Genomic DNA, 20,259 nt, shown 5'->3' on the forward strand with positions numbered 1-20,259 from the left:
TGCTAATCTTTTGCTAACTAGGCCATGGTCGTGTGGCCTTGTGGGGTCGTCTTAGATGCGCCTGCATCAGCTCCCCATTCCCTAGAAGGTTCGTCCCGAACCGATTCGATGAAGAAAGCAAGTTGATGCACCCGCATACGATAAACCTTGCCATGGCGATTCGTAATGCCCACTTCGAACGAATTTTGCATGGAATGTGGAGGACACCAATTTGCGAGAAAGTGCCAACCTCATTCTCATTCTCGTATTGTAAGGAGGGTCGCAAAGTTAATTGTAGGAAATATACCACGTCTAATAGACTTATGCCTCTCCCGTCATCTTGTATATCACCCTGCAAAAACAATCGCGATAGATTTTTTGAAAAACCACTAACTAGTGCAATGGTTTCTAGGTTACTCTGTAATGGAGTTGCTCTAGAGTCCCTAAGGTTCCAGAAAATTATTTCCGGCACATAAATGGAACCCCTCTGTCGATATTTCTGCTCGATGACTTGGTAGTCGGTTTCCCAATCATTCCTCAAAGCTTCATTCATATCGCGAAACACGATTATCGCCCTTATCAACCGCACAACCTGCAGTGGTCTCTTAACAATAATATCCAAGATCCAATTGAAAACCATTCTAAAATCAGTTGAATACCCCTGGTCCATATATCTAATGAAATTCGTCCTGGAACGGAAATCGTTGTCATCGATTAGGTGCAGTGAAGGATTACTATTAAATGTGATAATCTTCCCTTTACACGGAATTTCATTCATATCTAGTAGAAGTAACCCGAAAGCAACACAAACATCCATTGGAGTTCCTGAGAGACTCCCGGAGACATCACAACCTACGATGTACTCCTTCAATTTGCCGCTTTTGAATAAATCATCGACCATTATGCGCAATTGAAGCTCTACAATGTCACAACCTCCTCCGAAATCATCATGTTTGTATAACAGTGTCATACTCTGGTGTAGTAATGTTGCTCCAGCAGCAAGTTTCGTCTCATTCGGTTTCACACTATCAAGATAGCCCTTGAATCGCTTTGGGTCGTGTTCAAGAAAGAACTCGGTCGTGTTCAAGAAAGAACTCAGTTTACTGTAATTTATATCGTGGATCAAAAACTCAGCGAAAAGTACACAAATTTGATCATGTAAATACTCGTGATGACCATTCCAATATCCATCTCTTGTTGTTTGTGCTTTCGAGTTCGTTATATCCTTGTTTAGAGTTCTTGCATCCTCTTTAACAATCCCAATCCTCTTCAGCTTAGCCATGATTCGAAATTCTCTTGGTTCGGTTGGTTGAATAGAACGCCGTTTGTCATCATGATAAATTTGACATCTTCCGTGTTTTCCTCTGTTTAATCCATCATCTTTATCAATTTTTCGAACTTGCAGACCTTCAAGAATGCTATAAAGAATCTGAGAGTCTTGAAAATAATCTGCTTTATCAAAAGATTTGATATGGAAAGCTAGGGTTTTAGGGTGGTTTTGGTAAAGCCCTAAAAAAGCAACATACAACCCTTCTTTATCCGATTTGCCGGTATTTCTGACTCCACTCAATGGACAGATGCACTTCAGAGAAGTTAATGGTTCATGATCCCAAGCCAATTTTTGCCGGTGGGTCAGACTCTTCAGCCAAGAATCAGGTACAATATAGAAGAAGAAATCAACCAAAGGTTTTCCGGTTGAATGATAAGTGGCAGACCCATTCTTTGGTCTTCCTTTAATTTCAACATCAACACCAACTTTTTTTAAACTCCAAACTGTTAGAGGAATGAAACTGGTTTGGATAGGTGGGGGTGGAATTAGTTTTTCACACCCAACAGTAGTGTATTAAAGAAGCTAGGGTCTTGATTACTTACTTTTTCTTCCTCCGTCGTTACGTAATTTTTATCGCGTTCTTCTTTGATGTTATCTGAATCTAATTTATCCACATTAATACCATTGAACTCCTCCTCTTCCTCTACTTCAGTTAATACACTAGCACATCGATTCATAGCGTCTGCCCTAGTAGTCGTATCGATCGAATCACTAATCACAACTTCTTCGTATGCTTCTTTTTCATCTTGTTCTTCTTCTGCTGCAACTTTAACGTGGTCATGAGCATCTTCTTCAACGTCTTCATACTCTTCTTTTTCTTTTTTTTGATGGTACGACAAAGTAGGCGAGGAAGATGGTTGACGTATTATTTTTCCGAGGTCATCACACATATGTTGAATCTTAGCTAAATCGAATATTAGCGATTGAACCGTTTCGGAAGAAGTCGGTTGTGGTGGCGGTGGTGGTGAATAAGAAAGAGAAGATGATTGTGTTGGTGGTGGCGGTGAATACGGTTGTCTAAGAGGTGGTGAATACTGTTGTGGTGTATAATAAGAGTATTGAGGTGGTGGTAGTGAGTATGGTGTCTGATAATAATAAGATGAAGGCACTGGTGGTGGTGGTGGTGGTGGTGACGGTTGGTATTCACAAGGATAAGGTTGTGATGTGTAATTAGAGTACGGAGGTGGTGTATAAGAGTACGAAGGTGGTGGTGATGGTGGTGGTTCGGTTTTGGTCGGATAATAAGAGGGTGGAGGTTGTGATGAGTTTTCTCGTACTGTTTCTCCCGGATTCCAATGATAATCGTACGAATTCTTATTCTCATACAAACATGATGCACATAAACATCGATTTGTTATCCCTTGATGAGTATAATCTGATTGAATATAATCATCTTGACGAATAGAATACGATTGATACGGATTTAACTAGTCTGGAAAAAAATTTCCAGAATCACTAGCCCAAAATTTTGGTGGCTCTGAATACCACATGATGTAGACGCAGCGGAATTAAAAGAAAACAATAAAATAAACGAAGAACGATAAAAGAAAGATTAAATAACTTGAAATAACTATAAACTTGATTGATTTTTCTCTTCAATATGAATCTCAATAATAGACTGGACCTCTTTTTATAGACTACTAAACTTTCCTAGATAGACACAAGCTAGACTTTCCCAAATAATAGAGATACTGAAATAAAGAAACTTCCTAAACCTAGATTCCTTATGAATCATACTCAAATTAGGACTCTTACTAAACTGCTAATCTTTTGCTAACTAGGCCATGGTCGTGTGGCCTTGTGGGGCCGTCTTAGATGCGCCTGCATCAAGTTGTGATAAAAAAGCTAAGGCAGTGAGGTTTATATAGCAGTGAGGTTTTACTATATATGCACAATCCTTAATTAGTTTTCCATCATTCAATATTCTAATCAAATCCATGGTACAGATTAAAATTCAACGACACAAAAAGTGATGTTTAAACTAAAAAGTGAAACAAAAAAGTGATGTTTAGACAAAAAAAGAAAAAAGTGGACCTCCACTGATGAATCATGACTAACATTTTTTCTTTTTTTGTTGAAAGGGAATCATGACTAACATGTTATTCTGATTTTGGTAGTACTACTACTTTCGCAAATTGGCTAGAGAATAGTATATAAAGCAATCAAACTCAGAAGAGCTTATAAGGAAATAGGTATCTCACCATTCCTACTTCCAAATTCGACTTCAAAAACCTGTAATTTTGAAAAGCAATCAATACCCATAATCAGAAAAACTAATATGAACTCAACAACACTCAAATATCTCAACCTAAGTAAAGAAAAAGGGAACAGAACAAAATCCTGTCCTTCTGAATAATACCCAGAATCAGAAGTAAATTCCTTAACTACCCTTCCAATAATTTTATATGTTTAAAATAAAATTAATTTTAATCATCCCTCCATCTTACCTCTCTCTCTCCACATCACCTCACATTCTCTCCACCTCATCTCCTCTCTCCCCACCTTAGCTCTCTTTGTTCGACGACGAAAGATTAAGAACAAAAAAGAAAAGTTTCACTCTCTCTCTTTAAAAACTCCGGCGAAGGGGTTTCCCTTCGTCGGAGATCTGTTGAACCAGACCTTCGAAGGTCTAGACGGAGCAGACCTCAGAAGGCCTGTTCCGAACAGATCTGGAGGTTTGTTAGAAACAGACCTTCAAAGGCCTGGTTCAACAGATCTCCAGCGAAGGGAGCCCCCTTCGCCAGAGTTTTTAGAGAGAGAATGAATTTTTTTTTTAATCTTTACAGGTCGTCGGCCGGAAAAATTTTCGTCCGGCGACCTGATCGGAGAATACATAGAGAGAGAGCTGAGGTGGGGAGAGAGGGGATGAGGTGGAGAGAATGAGAGGTGATGTGAAAAGAGAGAGAAAGAGAGGTGATGTGGAAAGAGAGAGAAATTAAGAGAGGTGAGGTGGAGGGATGATTAAAATTATTTTTATTTTAAACATATAAAATTATTGGAAGGATAGTTAAGGAATTTACCTTCAAGAAAGGGGCCAAATTTGAATTTAGAAAAAATAGGAGGCCAAGAAGGAAACTGGTCACAAAGTAGAGGGCCAAATAGATATTAACTCATTATTAGATTATTATTATCATCTTCTCTTTCTTTGAGAGTTGTGAGGGCTAGAGGCCAAAGTATCTCTAATGCAAGAAGCAATCTTAGAAATTTCAAGTGGCACATAGGATTTTTGGAGTTGTTTCTTAGAAACACTTTCTCAATGCAAAAATCAACTTTGATCTCTTAGATGAAGGGTCGGTAGTTAAATAGAGATATATCAATGGGTCACTCTATTGTTAAAGTGTCTTATTGAAATATCTCTTGTTGTCGGATTCATCATTTTTGAAATTTAGACCAATAGAAATCTAAGTCTTCATATATTCTTAATGAAACCTATGAATTTCTTGAAGTTAAAATTGTATTAAACTTCTCAATCCAACCGTAATTACAATCAAACTCAAACTCTCTTTATATAGTTAACAAGAGTTAGAAAGAGAAGCGTCCAGATGATCAAAGCTAAGAGGCACTCATTGTGTGTGCAGATAACGTGTATATGGGTTATAACTAATTTAAGACCGAGAGTGCGTATAGCTCGGCAGGTATTTCTGTTGGTAGTTAATTTCATCTTCCCCATCCTCTTCAACCTTCTAAACTCTGTATACTCTCTTACACTTAAAAGATATTTCTTTACAAAAATTATAATGTCACATAAGTGAACACTTTTACAGATTTGGATTAGATACATTAAAAAAGTGGAGGATCTCACTAGTGTCATCTAGGAAAGACTTTGTTAAATAATGGTCAATTTTAGCTGACTAATTGATTTCTAATTGTCAGAGGAGACTTAAGATGGTGCTCGATGTACTCCCCACTCTATTGTGTTCTTTTGTTTCCAAACAAAGTAAGCCTTATTCTTCAATCTACATTTATCAAATCCAAACATGATTGAGTACGAAGAGTTATCAAATTACAATTTCATTACAAACTCAAACAATCCATTTAGAAACGGGAAGGAAAATGATGCCAACTGATGCAGCGGAAAACTAATAAAAGAGTCTTAGATCTTCGTCTAAAGACTATAGAACCGAAATTGATAAAAAGAATACTAAAATACTGAATTTTATAGATTGAATGGATGACTGAAACAACTTCTAAGCCCTCTTTATATAGACCTAGGGTTTCCTAATCTTGACCAAACTCCAATAGCAACTCCTAATAAAATAAAATACTAGAATAGTAGTAATCCTAAACTGATAACAACTCCAAAAATAGAAAAAAACTAGTAAAAGTCCGTTTTGAGGCCCTAAACGATGGAATTCGCCCCTCAAAGTGGGCCCGTTGCGAATGACCGGAACGCTATTTCGCACCATCCCTCAAAATTTCATCCAATTCCGACACCCGTAGCTTCGGTTTTGGCCGTTTCAGTCTGTCACCTTTGAATTTGGCCGCTTCTATTTCATCCATGTATTTCTCGGCCAATTCCTCTACATCATTCAATGAGCTCAAACCTAATTTTAATATGAGCTCTACTTAACATTGATGATCTTAACATGATATGGTGAACTAAGAAATATTCTACCATGTTGTGACGAAGAACAAGCAAACCAAGAAAAACAATAATGGAAGTAAACAATCACATGAACACAAGAAAATTATGTGGTTCGGTTGTTGAGACCTATTACACGGCGAGCAATGGCGTGATGATTTTCACTAGAAACGAAGAATAAGATTACAAAGATTTTTCAAGGGTTTTAGTATATGTAGCTCACTAGAAAACCCTAGCACTCGGTCGCCTCTAACTCTCTCCTCAAAACCAAACTTAGGATACACCCTTTACATTGATAACAACCACTCATAAGATTGCAAACCAGGTAGACATCGATCTATATTCAAGGCACTTTCAACATACCATATGCTGTTAAAATCTAGGCTATACTCAGTAGAGCTCAAATTGTACTATGTGAGCTCAACTCAATCATGGCTCAAATAGAAGATCTAAATGAATTACCTGTTCTGTAAATCCCAATTTCTAACTCAGAACACATTTAGAAACTACAAGCATTTAATACTGAAAAATATCAACCTCTTAATTCCATAATTTCCATCAACTGGTATCAATTCAATCGTAAAATCTGTTTGATCAGACTCAATTTTTTCTCATTTATATAGGGAAAGCTTTTTCATTCCATTGTGTGGAGAAGACAGGAATTACTTTTGGGCTGAAACATATCAGCATTGTCAACAATCCTTGGCTGGATTGGTTTTACTAAGTTGGTTTCTACCTTCTAGGTCTCGGATTCGAGACAGTGTGTGTATATTCAAGCTATAAAAGAAATTGTCAACCCAAGAAACTTTTTGATCTTTTCTGTTCAAGATGATCAAGATCTGAACAATACAGACATGGGTTTTATGATTAAGTCCTTGATTTGGTGAACTAATGAGAAAAATCATGATTAAATTGGGAAGAATAGACTCAAGACTGAACTTTATGGCTAGGGTTTTTATTGGAATATGAACAGAGGCAAACTCATCTAGGCGGGTAGATCTCTTATTTCCCGCGTTTTTTAGTTGGAAAGAAGAAGTCCAAATCTGAAATGGCTTATGTGGCTTAATCAAAACCGTTGGATTATTTGATTAGGAAGTATCTCGAAGTCACCTATTTATCATCTCAAATTTAATGTAAATCAGCATATCTAACGGCTATAATGGCACTTCGGGTATTGCCCCCAAATGCCAAAGCTAATGCACTCATGAGAAGTCCAAAAATGATTGAAGGCCAATAAGCCAAGACCTGATGAAAAGGAGCTGACCAAGTATGGCTGAAGGCAATCTATGACTTCACTTTGCAGGTCTTTATCGCGCTAATTTCTTGTGTTTCTCTCAAAACCATTTCAAATCCTGGATCTTCCAAACCAAAATTGGTAAACATTATCTTTCTCTCACTGGAATCGTCAAGGTGTATTTGTAAACCACCGTGGATGAAGGGAGACAAAAAACAATTAGAAACGTCAATTATTTTAACAATTGGAGAAACGTCAAAGTTTTTCAACAAATAGTTTTTTGACATGATTCACACTCCAACGTGTTATATTGACATTTTCCAACACATAGTTACATGTGTCATAGAATATTTTTTTTTTTTTTTTTTTTTTTGATGAGAGGAACATCGCATTACCAAAACCAAGAGTACAAAGAACAACCAAGAAACTAAAGCAAATCAGAAATAAACGTAGGTACAGAATTCCACACATATCTGCAAGCATTCATTCTTTCCCATTTGGCAAGCGCGTCTGCAGGAGTATTGCATTCTCTAGGAATAAACGTGAAGATGATGCCCTCGAATTTATCTATAAGGATCTTTACTTGTTGCATAATCTTTACTGCTTGCCAGTGGAGTCCGACACTGTGACCGTTGATAAAATTAATCAAAGATTGATTATCGCTTTCTATATGAGCGTGAGTGATATCCAATTGTAATGCCCATTGGATACTGTAGAGGATGGCTAGGCTTTCACATTCTTCCGCATTTTGGCATCGCACCGAGTCCGCTGCTGCTATAATGAAGGTGGACTCTTCATCTCTGATGATACATCCAATACCGGCCGGATCTGTAAAGTTGGTAAAAGAGGCGTCGACGTTCAGCTTTAAGTATGGTGTCGATGGAGGTCTCTACGTGCGTTGCTTAGTGTTCTTCCTGCTTTTGTTAGTGGTAATCGTCTCAATCTTGGTTTACAAAAAAAAAAATTGAATTCAGTCTAGTTCCACCAAATTTGTTAGCAAAATTTGATTGTGGACTGAATGTCTTGGAGAAAATGGGTTCTTGCCCATCAATTTCAGCTCTAGAAAGCTGAATAATTTGGGGAAGTTGAAACTGGTGAGTGTGAACCGAAATAAGAGGAAAAAAATTAGTTCTTGCCCATTGATTTCAACTATACTCATGGCACACCAAAATCATCCAAGGATGATTGTTTCAACTCATTATACATATGAAGACGTCGAGTTTGAGATTGAGTAGTAAGCCATATGGTGCCGCATGAGATGTGTTTGAACTTATGCAGTGGTATGTTCGGATGTGTTCGAGAGGGACACGAGCCTACCAAGATGCTCTGGTTGAGGAGCATCGCCAAATGAATTTCAATGGCAAGTGTGTGTCTTGATGTGGTCAAGAGGACGTTCCCAAGAGTACGCTAGTGGTGGATGGTCGGTACCATGTAGTTCTCACGGAGAGAAGCTATCGTGCTCGCTTCAGTGGACATCGAAGGCAAACACAACAACTTCCCCTTTGATCAGTTTAAGTAACGCTCTTGCCCATACCACATGCTTTAAAGCATCTCAATCTTGCTTGCCCATACAAGCTCTCAACATGCATCCATTTTCCACAACATAGGCTCCTGGAACATATCGCGTAAGCTTTTAAGCTCTGAATCCAATCCTCACTGGGAACAGAACACAATACATTAACTTGCTCTTCAAGCTTTGATACCAATTGTCACGACCTTATTCTCTCGTTAGGTCGACCCGGCATAATACGCTCAAAACACACGACACGTTAGGATTGATATTCCGCACTATCGGCCCGTGTGTTTTGAGCGTATTATGCCGGGTTGATATAACGAGAGAATAAAGTCGTGACAATTTTAAGTATTATTTAGACAAACAGAGGATTTAGTTATACATCACCAACCCCAGTCCCAGGTGAGATATAGTAGTTGGTTGGTAATTCATTTTCTAATGAGAGAAAGAGAATAGTGAACTATTTTAATCAAGAGTGAGAAGGTAAACTACCCATTAAATTTAACGGAATCCCCAATTAAGTCAACTCAAGAAGGTTTCTACCATTAATGACCACCAATTGCAATACCTCTTCTTCTTCTTCCTCTTCATGGTCGATCTCTTTGACTTTGAGGGTATAGTTTCAATAGAAAAAACAGAGCAACCCCAAATTGAAATTGATGAGGGTATTTGCTTGGAAAAAAGAAGCCATGAATTGATTAAGGAATTGGATTAATCATACCCATGAATGATTGATTAGGGTTTTATGATCAATCTCTTGATTAATTTGGTAAACTAGTGAGAAATATCATGATTAATTTGGAGGATAATAGACTCCTCAAGATTGAAACTTGATGGGTGGTTTTTTTTTTTTTTTTATGTTGAAGAAGAAGAAGTAGTAGAAGGGTAAAATATGAGAGCAGATGGGAAGGAGGAAGGGTATGAAAGAATTGGTGATGTTAGGTGGTTGTGTTAGGTAACAGTGACGACTTATTTGTAGGCGGGTAAGTCTATGCTCATTAACTAAAGCAGGCGGTTTGGGCTTTTTCTGGAATACCAACTATGAAGTGGAAATTATTTACGCGGATCAGAATGTGATCCATGCTCATAGCACTCATATGGTCTCGGGGACCAAAAGTTATCTCACTGGTTTCTATGGTTGTCCTTATACAAACAATAAGATGAAGCCATGGGATAATTTGGCCAACGTGGCTCCTAAGGATGACACTCCCTGGATTGTCATAGGTGACTTAAACTGTATTCTCGACCCTTCTGAGAAGTCGGGAGGTCAGCCGGCTCAAATTCCCAAGATTCAGCAGCATAAAAATGTTATTAATAGTCTAGGTCTTCATGATTTAGGATTTATTGGTTATCCGTTTACTTGGACGAACAGACAATTTGCGGGTAATCTGATTGAAGAAAGGCTGGACCGGGCAATGGCTAACTACAGTTGGCTCATCAGTTACCCTCACTCCCGGATAAATCACCTGGATACCTTGGGCTCTGATCACAATCCTATCCTTCTTTCTACTGATAATCAGACAAATAAAGGTCGTAAACCCTTCAAATTCATTCGAACTTGGATGTCTCATCCCAACTGTGCTAGTTTCATCAAATCTAACTGGCTTCCTAACCCTAATCCTATTCACTCTAAGCTCAATTTCCTTGCCATCAAGCTATCCAAATGGAACAAAGAAGTCTTCGGTAATCTTGAAACCAACATTAAACAACTCACTCATAATCTGCAAAAGACTAAGAATGCTGAAGATTTCCGCTCCATTTACTCCCATATTGAAAATCTTCTCCTTCAGCAAGAGAGTTTATGGAAGGAAAAGTCTAGAGTTGCCAACATTAACTTAGGTGATAGAAACACCCAATTCTTTCATGCGAAAGCCACTACTAGACTCAGAAAAAACAAGATTCTTTCCATTAAAAGACAAGATAATTCCTGGGCCAATGATGATACCGAAATTGCTTCGATTTTTACAAATCATATTCAACAAATTTCTACCACGGCGGGTTCCGTGATGTCCGCGAGGCTTCAAGATTGCTTCTTTCATCAAATCTCTAATATTCAGAATGAAGCGCTCAAGGTCATTCCCAGCCTCGACGAGATAAGAATGGCCACTTTCGCTCTTAAACCCGGCGCGGCTCCGGGTCCTGACGGCTTCCCGCCGCATTTCTATCAAACTAATTGGGAGACAGTGAAAGATGACATTGGGTTGATGATCTCTTCGTTCTTTCAGGATGCTTCGCTTCCAATTAATTCCAATCACACTCATATCTGCCTGATTCCCAAAACCAAAACCCCTCAGACTCCTGCTGACTATCGGCCAATCAGCTTACTAAACACCACTTACAAAATCATCACCAAAATTTTGGCTAATAGACTCAAACCGGTTCTGGTTGACATTATCTCTCCTTTTCAGGGCGCATATGTTCCGGGTCGGCAAATCACTGACAATATCATCATTAGCCAAGAACTCATCCATTCCTTCAAAAAAGTTAAGGGCCCGAAAAGTTATTTCGGTCTTAAGCTGGACATGTCTAAAGCTTTTGATAGAATCGAATGGAGATATCTGGAAAATGTTATGAACTCGATGGGCTTTTCGAATTCTTGGATCAATCTTATCCAGACCTGCATCACTTCTAGCTCGATGGCGGTTCTCATTAATGGGCGCCCAGGAGGCACTTTCAATGTGAGCAGGGGAATTCGGCAGGGCGACCCTCTATCCCCATTTCTTTTTGCCATAGCTATGGAAGGTCTTAGTCGTCTCTTAGAGAGTAATCACAACGAATCTGCGTTCATAGGCTTTCCCATCCCGCATTCCAACCTCTCGATTAAACACCTTCTTTTTGCTGACGATTGTATTATTTTCGGGCAGAACTCTCTGGAGAACGTCTACAATCTAAAACAGATTCTCAAGGAATTCAGTGAGGCTTCGGGGCAAATGATTAATTATGCTAAATCGAATATTTTTTTCTCCAAAAATTCGCACCCGAAATTCAAACGGATGATTATCCGGGAACTCAAAGTTCATCAGTCGTCGTCTGGGGATAAATACTTAGGCACCAAGCTCTTCATAGATCGTAACAAAAAACAAGCTTTCAACTCGCTCATCACTCAGATTAAAAATAAACTTGCCAAATGGCAAACTCATCTTCTCTCGCAAGCTGGCCGCTCGGTAGTCATTTCTACTATCGCAGCGGCTGTTCCCCGATACCAAATGCAGTGCTTTGCCCTTCCTAAAGGCATTAGTGACAGCATTGAGTCCATTCAAAGGACTTTTTGGTGGGGAAAATCCAAAACCTTTCACACCATTAACTGGAACTCCATTTGCAAACCTCGCATTCAGGGTGGTCTAGGTCTTCGTCTGCCTAATCTAGATAATCAAGCCTTTCTGCATAAGCTTAATTGGCGCATTATAACCAATCCGGAAGCTATTTGGGTTCAAGTTCTCAAAGGTAAGTACTTTCATAACTCGACCAAACCTACCCAGCCTAAGAATCATCACTCTTGGACTTGGAAATCGATTTCCAAATATCATCATAATCTTGACAATCTTATTTTTTGGAATATTAACACAGGTGAACATATACATATTTGGACTGACTACTGGATCCCTAATCATCCACCTCCTATTACTAATGAAAGAGGATGCACGATTGAAATGGTTTCCCAACTAATCACGAATGGTAACTGGAACATTAATTTAATTCAAATGTGCTTTGATAATGACATATGCAGCTCGATCCTTAGCATCAACCTTAATCCTAACAAAGAGGATAATGCCATATGGACACTGACCAAATCAGGTAATTTCTCTCTCAAATCCATGTACAACTTTCTTAGAAATCAAACTATTTATAATAATGAGGTTCAGATGGACTGGTTCTTTATTTGGAACATGAATACTATCCCTCGGATTAAATTATTTCTGTGGAAATGCTGCACCAATAGTCTACCAGTCAGATCTAAGATAGGTAAATTCATCGGGAATAACTACTCATGTGTAAACTGTAATGAGGAGGAGACTATTGACCATGCGTTATTACATTGCTCTTTCGCAAAAGCAATATGGTTCCATTTTAATATTAGGACTGACATGATCACTACGAACATTCAATGGATTCAACAATGGAAACTACTAGATGAGAACAATATCAATCTCAATGCTAAAATTTTATGGTTCCTGTGGAAAGCCAGATGCGAGAACTGCTTCACTACGAATAAACAAAACCCTGAACAGATCATAGAAAGAATTTTGAACACCTCTACTACACCCCTCAAAACCGAGCCCAGTATGAGCAGGAAAGGTAAGGATAAAACCACTACACAAACATGGAGACCTCCATCGACACCATATATGAAAATTAATGTGGATGCATCTTTTACAAATATGAAAGAACTGGCGGGCATTGGCTTCATCATCCGAGACGCAGAGGCAAACTACATAATGGCGGTAGCAGATACAGTACGTGGACAAAATGCGGAGGAATGCGAAAGATTAGCAATATTATACAGCCTAAAAGAGGCATTGCAACTCCAAATTCAATATGTGCACATAGAGAGCGACAATCAAGCGATAATTCTAGCGCTGAATGGGAAGGGAGGAAACCTGCACTGGCAAACTCAGAGTATTATCCACCAGATAAATGACATCAAAGACAGATTTACAAGCACTATATTTTCTCATATCTCTCGCAATTGTAATATGTACGCTGATGCTTTAGCGAAATGGGGTCGTACCCATGGCCAAAAGAAAAGTTGGCAAGACGTTTTTTCTTTATGTCTGGACTTTTAGCTTGTTGTAATAGACTCTTTGGTTAATGCTATTATACTTCATCAAAAAAAAAAAAAGTCTATGCTCATTTCCGGCGTTTTTTAATGGGAAGTTTTACAAGGCCTCCCTATTTTTTTTTTTTTTTTGTTAAAAGGCTTCCAACCTTTTCACTTGGTAAATAATCATTGAGGAAGGCCTTTTAACAAAAACGAGGAGCTCTATAAAATCTCTCTTTTTTAATTGACTTACTTGGATGAATCAGTTCACTCGATCTTTTTGTATCTCCAGATTGCCTATTTATTATCTAAAAAGATTTATATAATAGGATTTTAGGCCATTTAATTTCGTCCAGAGCTTTAGCCTTTAGGCCATGTAGCTCCAGGACAAGTAAAAGGGGCTCCGATTTTGCTTTTATGTTTAGATAAGAATTCAAAAAATAACAAATATTTTATTTTAGCTTAGTTGATTAATAATTTGGTAAAGGAGATCAAACAACCTAGGTTCAATTCCCATCCAACGCATTTTTTTATTTACATTATATTTTCTTTTAATCTTACTTTGGTTGGCACAACTTAGACGTCGTTTGGCAAAAAAAAAAAAAAGTCTTTTACCAGTTTAGTAACGCAAATACTGTAGACTTCATTTAAACCAAAATATTATATTTCTTTTAAAGTTTTAATATTTATCAACCTAAAGTTTTGTCCCTTTATTCGACTATTATCAAACCTCCCTTACATCCATCACCCACCCCCCAAGCTATTAACTTCCCCAAACTCATTGAGTTGCTCACTTGCTTGTGCAACCACTGAATCGGGAATTCGGCCAAGGACCGACTAGTACTTGCTTCCAATTTGAGCCAATTTTCGAGTCACTCAATCAGATCGTCCGAGCATAAATGCATAGTTATGATTGCAAGTTCATGCTTAAACCCCACATTAGGGAAAACCTAATTCCATTATGTCTGAACTACATGGATTATCTGCCAAATATGAACTCTCATTTGAACTCTAAATTGAATTGAGTCAGTTTTCCTAGTATTATTTGTGTCTGTTTGTGATGTTTGACTTATCCGAATGACTTATTTAGGTTGATTTTGTGTTCGAGACAGACAAGTCATATTCAAGACAATGACAAAAATAAAAACACCATTCTGTATGAAATTTTGTATTCAGATAATTGAACAATCAAACTCAAATTTAGATTTTTGACACATCTAGCTACATAGGAAAGGATCCTAGTTTTTAACACTTGTTTAGTCAGCATCTGGTATTTTAAACTTCTTAGAACAACTTGGTTTTCTTCTTCTTTTTTCGGGTTAGGTTCTATGTTGTATTATGGGAGAGTCGAGGCTACAAAGCTGCCGACTCGCCTCAACGCGCTTAGGTGAGTGCCTCGGGTCAGCAAGTTCCCTTACAATTTTGATAACATTGCGCCTCTACGCGCCTAGGCGAGACCTGGGGAAACGAGGAGAACTTGCTGCCAAGAGAGTGGACGACCTTGCTCACCCTACGCCTTGCTCGCCTAGACGCATCTTTGACAACAGAGGTAAGATCGCGCTAAAGTAGTATTAGTGTACTTTTATTTGTTGAATCAAGAATTACTGCGTGCTTAAACATTTATAATTTTCGTTCTTGCACAAACAATTATTTTCGTTCCTGTCAAGACGATTTCCGATCCTAATGATAAGAAGTAGAGGATTGGGACAATCTTCGTCCCTGCCAAAGATCAAGAGTCCTCTAAGCAAGTCAGTACTTCGTTTGTGCAAGCAGGAAAATTCAAGTAAGATAGGGAATTCAGCTTACAGAGAAAAATGGTGTGCTCCTCTAATTGGCAACCCAAACTTCAATGGCACTTGGCAGGCTAAGGAGATTCTGAACCCTGACTACTTCAGGATGACCGGAGATGTCCCAATCTGGTTAGATGACAGCGACTAGCCAGGAAGTCGCAGAAACATATAGACATGGTATATGCTTGAATCAAAGTTTCATTTCTTTCATGTTTGTTGTTTCATTAGACATGGTATATGCTTGAATCAAAGTTTCATTTCTTTCATGTTTGTTGTTTCTATATATGTTTGAATTGGAGACGTCTATTTACTAAAACCTATTCGAAACACATTATGAATCTTGATTGTTTTCTTTCCAAACCGAAGATGTACTTGAATCCTTATTATATTGATATTAGAATTCTTATTATATTGATATTAGAATTCCCATTTTATTGATATTACAGAAATCAAATTGCCTTCAACCCTAAGGGTTCGAACGTTCTATTCAAATTCTTTGGTCTACTTATAAATTCTTTGCTCCATATATACGTGAAAACTTCAACATTGGGCTGTGACATTTGTGTAATATGTATATATGTTATAACTAAAATTCATGGAAGCTATCGAACATATCCTAGAAATTGATCCGACTATGAAAATTAATCGAAAAACTAAGCCAAAACTAAATATGCGAACAGAATTAACGAGGTTCGGCCTAAAGCCTACGTCCTCGGGCGAACAAGAAAACTTTATTGAAGGATAGATGAAGACGACTCACACAACCCGCAAGTTCGTCCCAAGATTGTACCGTATAGATAACCTCCTATACTAGATCTTCGACGACCGAGAAAACACCGCTCAAACCTATGAACAAAATTTCTCTCTCACTTGCTCTCTCTCTAGCTCTCTTCTCTAGCTCTCTCTAAAGAAGAGTTGCTTGTTGAGTTGTTGTGTAGAATACAAACACTCAAACCCCTATTTATACATAATAGCCACCGACCCAGGAAGTAGGAATTTGTAACCAAATTTTGGAAACACCAAAATTTAGAAACCAATTCCAAAACCACCATTAATAATTGGTGCCAATTTGCAAAACCGCCTTTAATCACAATTCAAACTTTGGAAACTTCCTCTTACAAAATATATATATATATATATGTGCATATTTGTGAATACGTGTTCATGGCACAGTGGATCAGAATCTTCGAAAACACGAATCATGGTAACTTTGCTCATGGCACACCAAAATCATCAAGCAATGAATATCTCAACTCAAAATCATCCACATTAACCAGTTTTAAGCATCATTAACAAAATTTTATTAAACTAACACTTAATCTGATATAATCCAAACTTACATATAAAACAAATGATCTCTCACAAACAAAAAACATATGATACAAACCTACTACCTAATATTCACACATACAAATCTAACTTATGACGTTCTTTCTTTTCTTTTTCTTTTTTGGTTTTTCAAATCTGACATAGGAAGTTATACAACCTAAGCTACAAACACATACTATATATAACAAATTGAGATAAACTAACCCTCAGAAGAGACGGTCAACCAAAATAAACGGTAAATGAGGTAATAATAGTACCGACGGTTGGCCTCAAGTTACACCCATTTTGTAGTTGCACCTGCAAATGGCGTCAAATAGCTTCTCGTGTATGTAGAATTCAAACAAATTTATGATTTCATTCGCCTTTTTTTTTTCTTTATCAGCTTCAAATTTCAATTTCCATGATTTATCAATGTGTGGCTCTGCATTCTCCTTGGTAGTTGTCATCAACATGTTATCAATCAAGATTTCCCGTCTATGAGAAAACTCACCAAAATCACGCAAAAAATGGGAAAACAAACGAACGAAGGCAAACCATATATGGATATGTATGCAGAAGCAGCAAAGGTTTGGTACTTTGGCTCATGTCGTGCTCTTTCTCTCATACGTCAAAGTGAAAAAGCAGAACTGCTCATAGCAAATGGTAACTGAAACGACAGTAGTCTGGGGGTGATGAGTTAGCTTGACATCATACTTGCATTTCTTCAATAAATCGACAAGCTTGGATAGAAGGTCAAGTATCTTCTTCTGAAAAAATAATTTATCCCCAAACTCAGAGTTATATATAGATAAAGAAACTCAAAAGTCTATAATCACAAAAAAACAATGAGTTGAAGAGACGAAAAGGCTAGAACAACTCACCTTGATATAATCTCTGGCTGTACAACTTTTAGTTCCACCATAGGGCTTTACTGTTTCGAGGTATGGGATTTTTGCTCCTTTGTCCCCATCCTCATGCTTCTTATTATCAGGATCCGAAATTGTCTTCGCAGGTAGGATACATGGTGGCTCAAAGTCATCTCGGTTCATTAAATTAGCAAGTTTCTTCTGCTTCCCATCAATCAGAATCACCAAGTCACTGTTAGGCTTCAAAATCGCAGTATAGACATGGGAGAGTTTATCCGAGGGAACAGTTGGAAGGGACTTAAGGTGGTGCTCGACGTACTCCCCACTCCTTGGGTTCTTCTGCTTCAAAGCAAAGTGAACCTTATCTCCACATTTATCAAGTCCAAACATGATTGAGCACGAAGAGCTGTCAAATTCTTCAAGTTTCCATTCACCCTTTTGGAGTGTAAGGTATTTTAGGTCTGCACCACCACATTCAAGTCCCTTTCCGAGACGAATCTCAAACTGCAGCACAACAAATCTGCCTTTAGCACCGAGCTCTCTCACATCCAACTCAGTTTTAGCATGCTTGGGTACACCTGAAAATACGACATCTCCTATGCACTTAACATTTGTAAATTAGATAACGAATTCAAGAAGAGTTCGGCCGAACGAGACTTAAATTACAATTTCATTACAAACTCAAACAATCTGTTTAGAAACGGGGAGGAAAATGATTCACTGAGTCCGAACTCACAGAATAATAAAAGTAACATGAGCTCTACCTAACATTTGATGATCTTAACATGATACGGTGAACTTAGACATATTCTACCATGTTTTGACGAAGTACAAGCAAACCAAGAGATTTATGTGATTCGGTTTGTGAGACCTACTCTACGGCGAGCAATGGCCCGATGATTTTCACTATGAATGAAGAATAAGATTACAAAGGTTTCTCAAGGGTTTTAGTATATGTAGCTCGTTAAAGAACCCTAGCACTCAGTCTAACTCTCTGCCGTGAGCAAATAGAATACACTCATTTCATTGATAACAACCCCTTATAAGATTGCAAACCGGGTCATATTCAAGGCACTTTCAACTTACCATATGCTGTTAAAATCTAGGTTATACTCGTGGAGCTCAAACGGTATTATGTGAGGTCAACTCAATCATGGCTCAGAAAGAAGATTTAAATGAATTACCTATTCTGTAAATCTCATTTCTAACTCAAAACACATTTAGAAACTAAACACTACAAAAATTTAACACCAAAAAATGATCAACCTCTTAATTCCACCAACTGCAAAAAGATCAACCTCTTAATTCCACTAACTGCAAAAAGATCAACCTCTTAATCCATCAACTGAAAATGATCAACCTCTTAATTCCATCAACAGAAAAAAGATCAATCTCTTAATTCCACCAACTGCAAAAAGATCAACCTCTGAATTCCACCAACTGCAAAAAGATCAACCTCTTAACCCATCAACTGAAAATGATCAACCTCTTAATTCTATCAACAGAAAAAAGATTAATCTCTTAATTCCACCAACTGCAAAAAGATCAACCTCTTAATCTATCAACTGAAAAATGATCAACCTCTTAATTCCATCAACTGAAAAATGATCAACCTCTTAATTCCATCAACTGAAAAATGATCAACCTCTTAATTCCACCAACTGCAAAAAGATCAACCTCTTAATCCATCAACTGAAAAATGATCAACCTCTTAACTCCATCAACTGAAAAATGATCAACCTCTTAATTCCTTCAACAGAAAAATGATCAGCCTCTTAATTCCATCAACTGATATCAAGCCAATCATAAAATCTATATTTTACTAGTATCTGATTAGCAAATTTAATAATCACAGATTAAACCCATGCAAGAAACGAAAACAAAGAAGAATATGAATGACTTTTGAGTAAAGAATAATCAACAAATTACCTTCATATCCATCATTCCATCTCTTTTCAAATGGTTCTTTAAAGGACTCATTAAACACCTGTTTAAATCGAACCAACCCATCACTAATTAATCCTATTTTTAGTTTTCTATGATGAAATTTGGTGGGAAATTTCTTACCTCATCCGAAAAGCATAACCGAAAAATAGTAAATAAAGCAATTAAACCCAGAAAAGCTCCTAAAGGAAAACCGTATTTCACCATTACTGCTTCGATATTCGACCTCAGAACCCTGTAATTTTGAAAAACAATCAATCCCAGAATCAGAAGAAGAATCACTAATCTGAACTCAACTAGATCTCATCCTTCTTGGATAAAAAAAATATTGAACCATTAAAACTCCAATATTAAATCTTTCTGAATATGGGTTACATGAGAATTGCAAGCAAAAAAACTTACCCAAATTTCTCTGTCTGAATTCTCTTCTTTTTCTTATCTTCTGTTTCTTTCCGTTTCTGTTTCTTTTTCTTATCTTCTCTTTCTTATATATAAACGGAAATACGGAGGATTTTTGGTGGTTCCAATGATCCCACTGTCATTTTTTTAATTGATATTTTTCTGAAGATTCGAATACTTCAAGAAATTGCCAGCTTGTCTATTTGGGTCGTTTGAATTCTAAGGCGATCAAAGTAATAAACGATATGGAAGGACTGATGCGAAATCCACCTCAACTGAGGGACCGATTTGTAATTTCAAGAGAGGAGGGAACGGTCATGCGCCACCAGGCCCAGAATGCCGACGTGGCATAGCCACGTGCCTATTCTGCCTAGGTTCTGTCCGTAAATTCTTCTTCCAACGCGGCATACCAACGCGGGAAACGAGGAGAGACTGACCCCCCCGGCCCCCGCCTAAATTAATTTAGAGTAATTAAGTCGGAGTATTTGTCTTACCTAACACAACCACCTAACATCACCAATTTATCCCCTTTCCTTCTCCCATCTATTCTCATAT

General features: G+C 37.7%; 1 protein-coding gene across 1 annotated transcript; it reads right to left on the reverse strand.

The window, feature by feature from the left end:
* Positions 1 to 16,464: 16,464 nt before the first annotated feature.
* On the reverse strand, positions 16,465 to 19,765 carry LOC147540424 (calnexin homolog). Its single transcript, XM_086644377.1, has 4 exons — positions 19,708 to 19,765; positions 19,429 to 19,540; positions 17,377 to 19,348; positions 16,465 to 17,262 (listed from the first exon to the last, which is right to left on the reverse strand). The coding sequence occupies exons 3-4, from the start codon at positions 17,749 to 17,751 to the stop codon at positions 17,098 to 17,100; spliced, it is 540 nt and encodes a 179-aa protein (XP_086500503.1). The 5' UTR covers positions 17,752 to 19,348; positions 19,429 to 19,540; positions 19,708 to 19,765; the 3' UTR covers positions 16,465 to 17,097.
* Between the last annotated feature and the right edge of the window lie 494 nt (positions 19,766 to 20,259).

Source organism: Eschscholzia californica, unplaced genomic scaffold (genome assembly GCF_041429995.1).
Source record: "Eschscholzia californica isolate CP2 unplaced genomic scaffold, dmEscCali1.0.p SCAF_5, whole genome shotgun sequence".
Classification (NCBI taxonomy): Eukaryota; Viridiplantae; Streptophyta; class Magnoliopsida; order Ranunculales; family Papaveraceae; genus Eschscholzia; species Eschscholzia californica.

What these genes read in the sequence shown, in the direction of transcription:
- LOC147540424 (XM_086644377.1), bottom strand. Translation starts at nt 17,751, where the DNA reads ATGTTTGGACTTGATAAATGTGGAGATAAGGTTCACTTTGCTTTGAAG. An exon ending in CAGCCAGAGATTATATCAAG is followed by an intron (nt 17,263 to 17,376) that starts GTGAGTTGTTCT and finishes TTATTTTTTCAG; the next exon opens with AAGAAGATACTTGACCTTCT.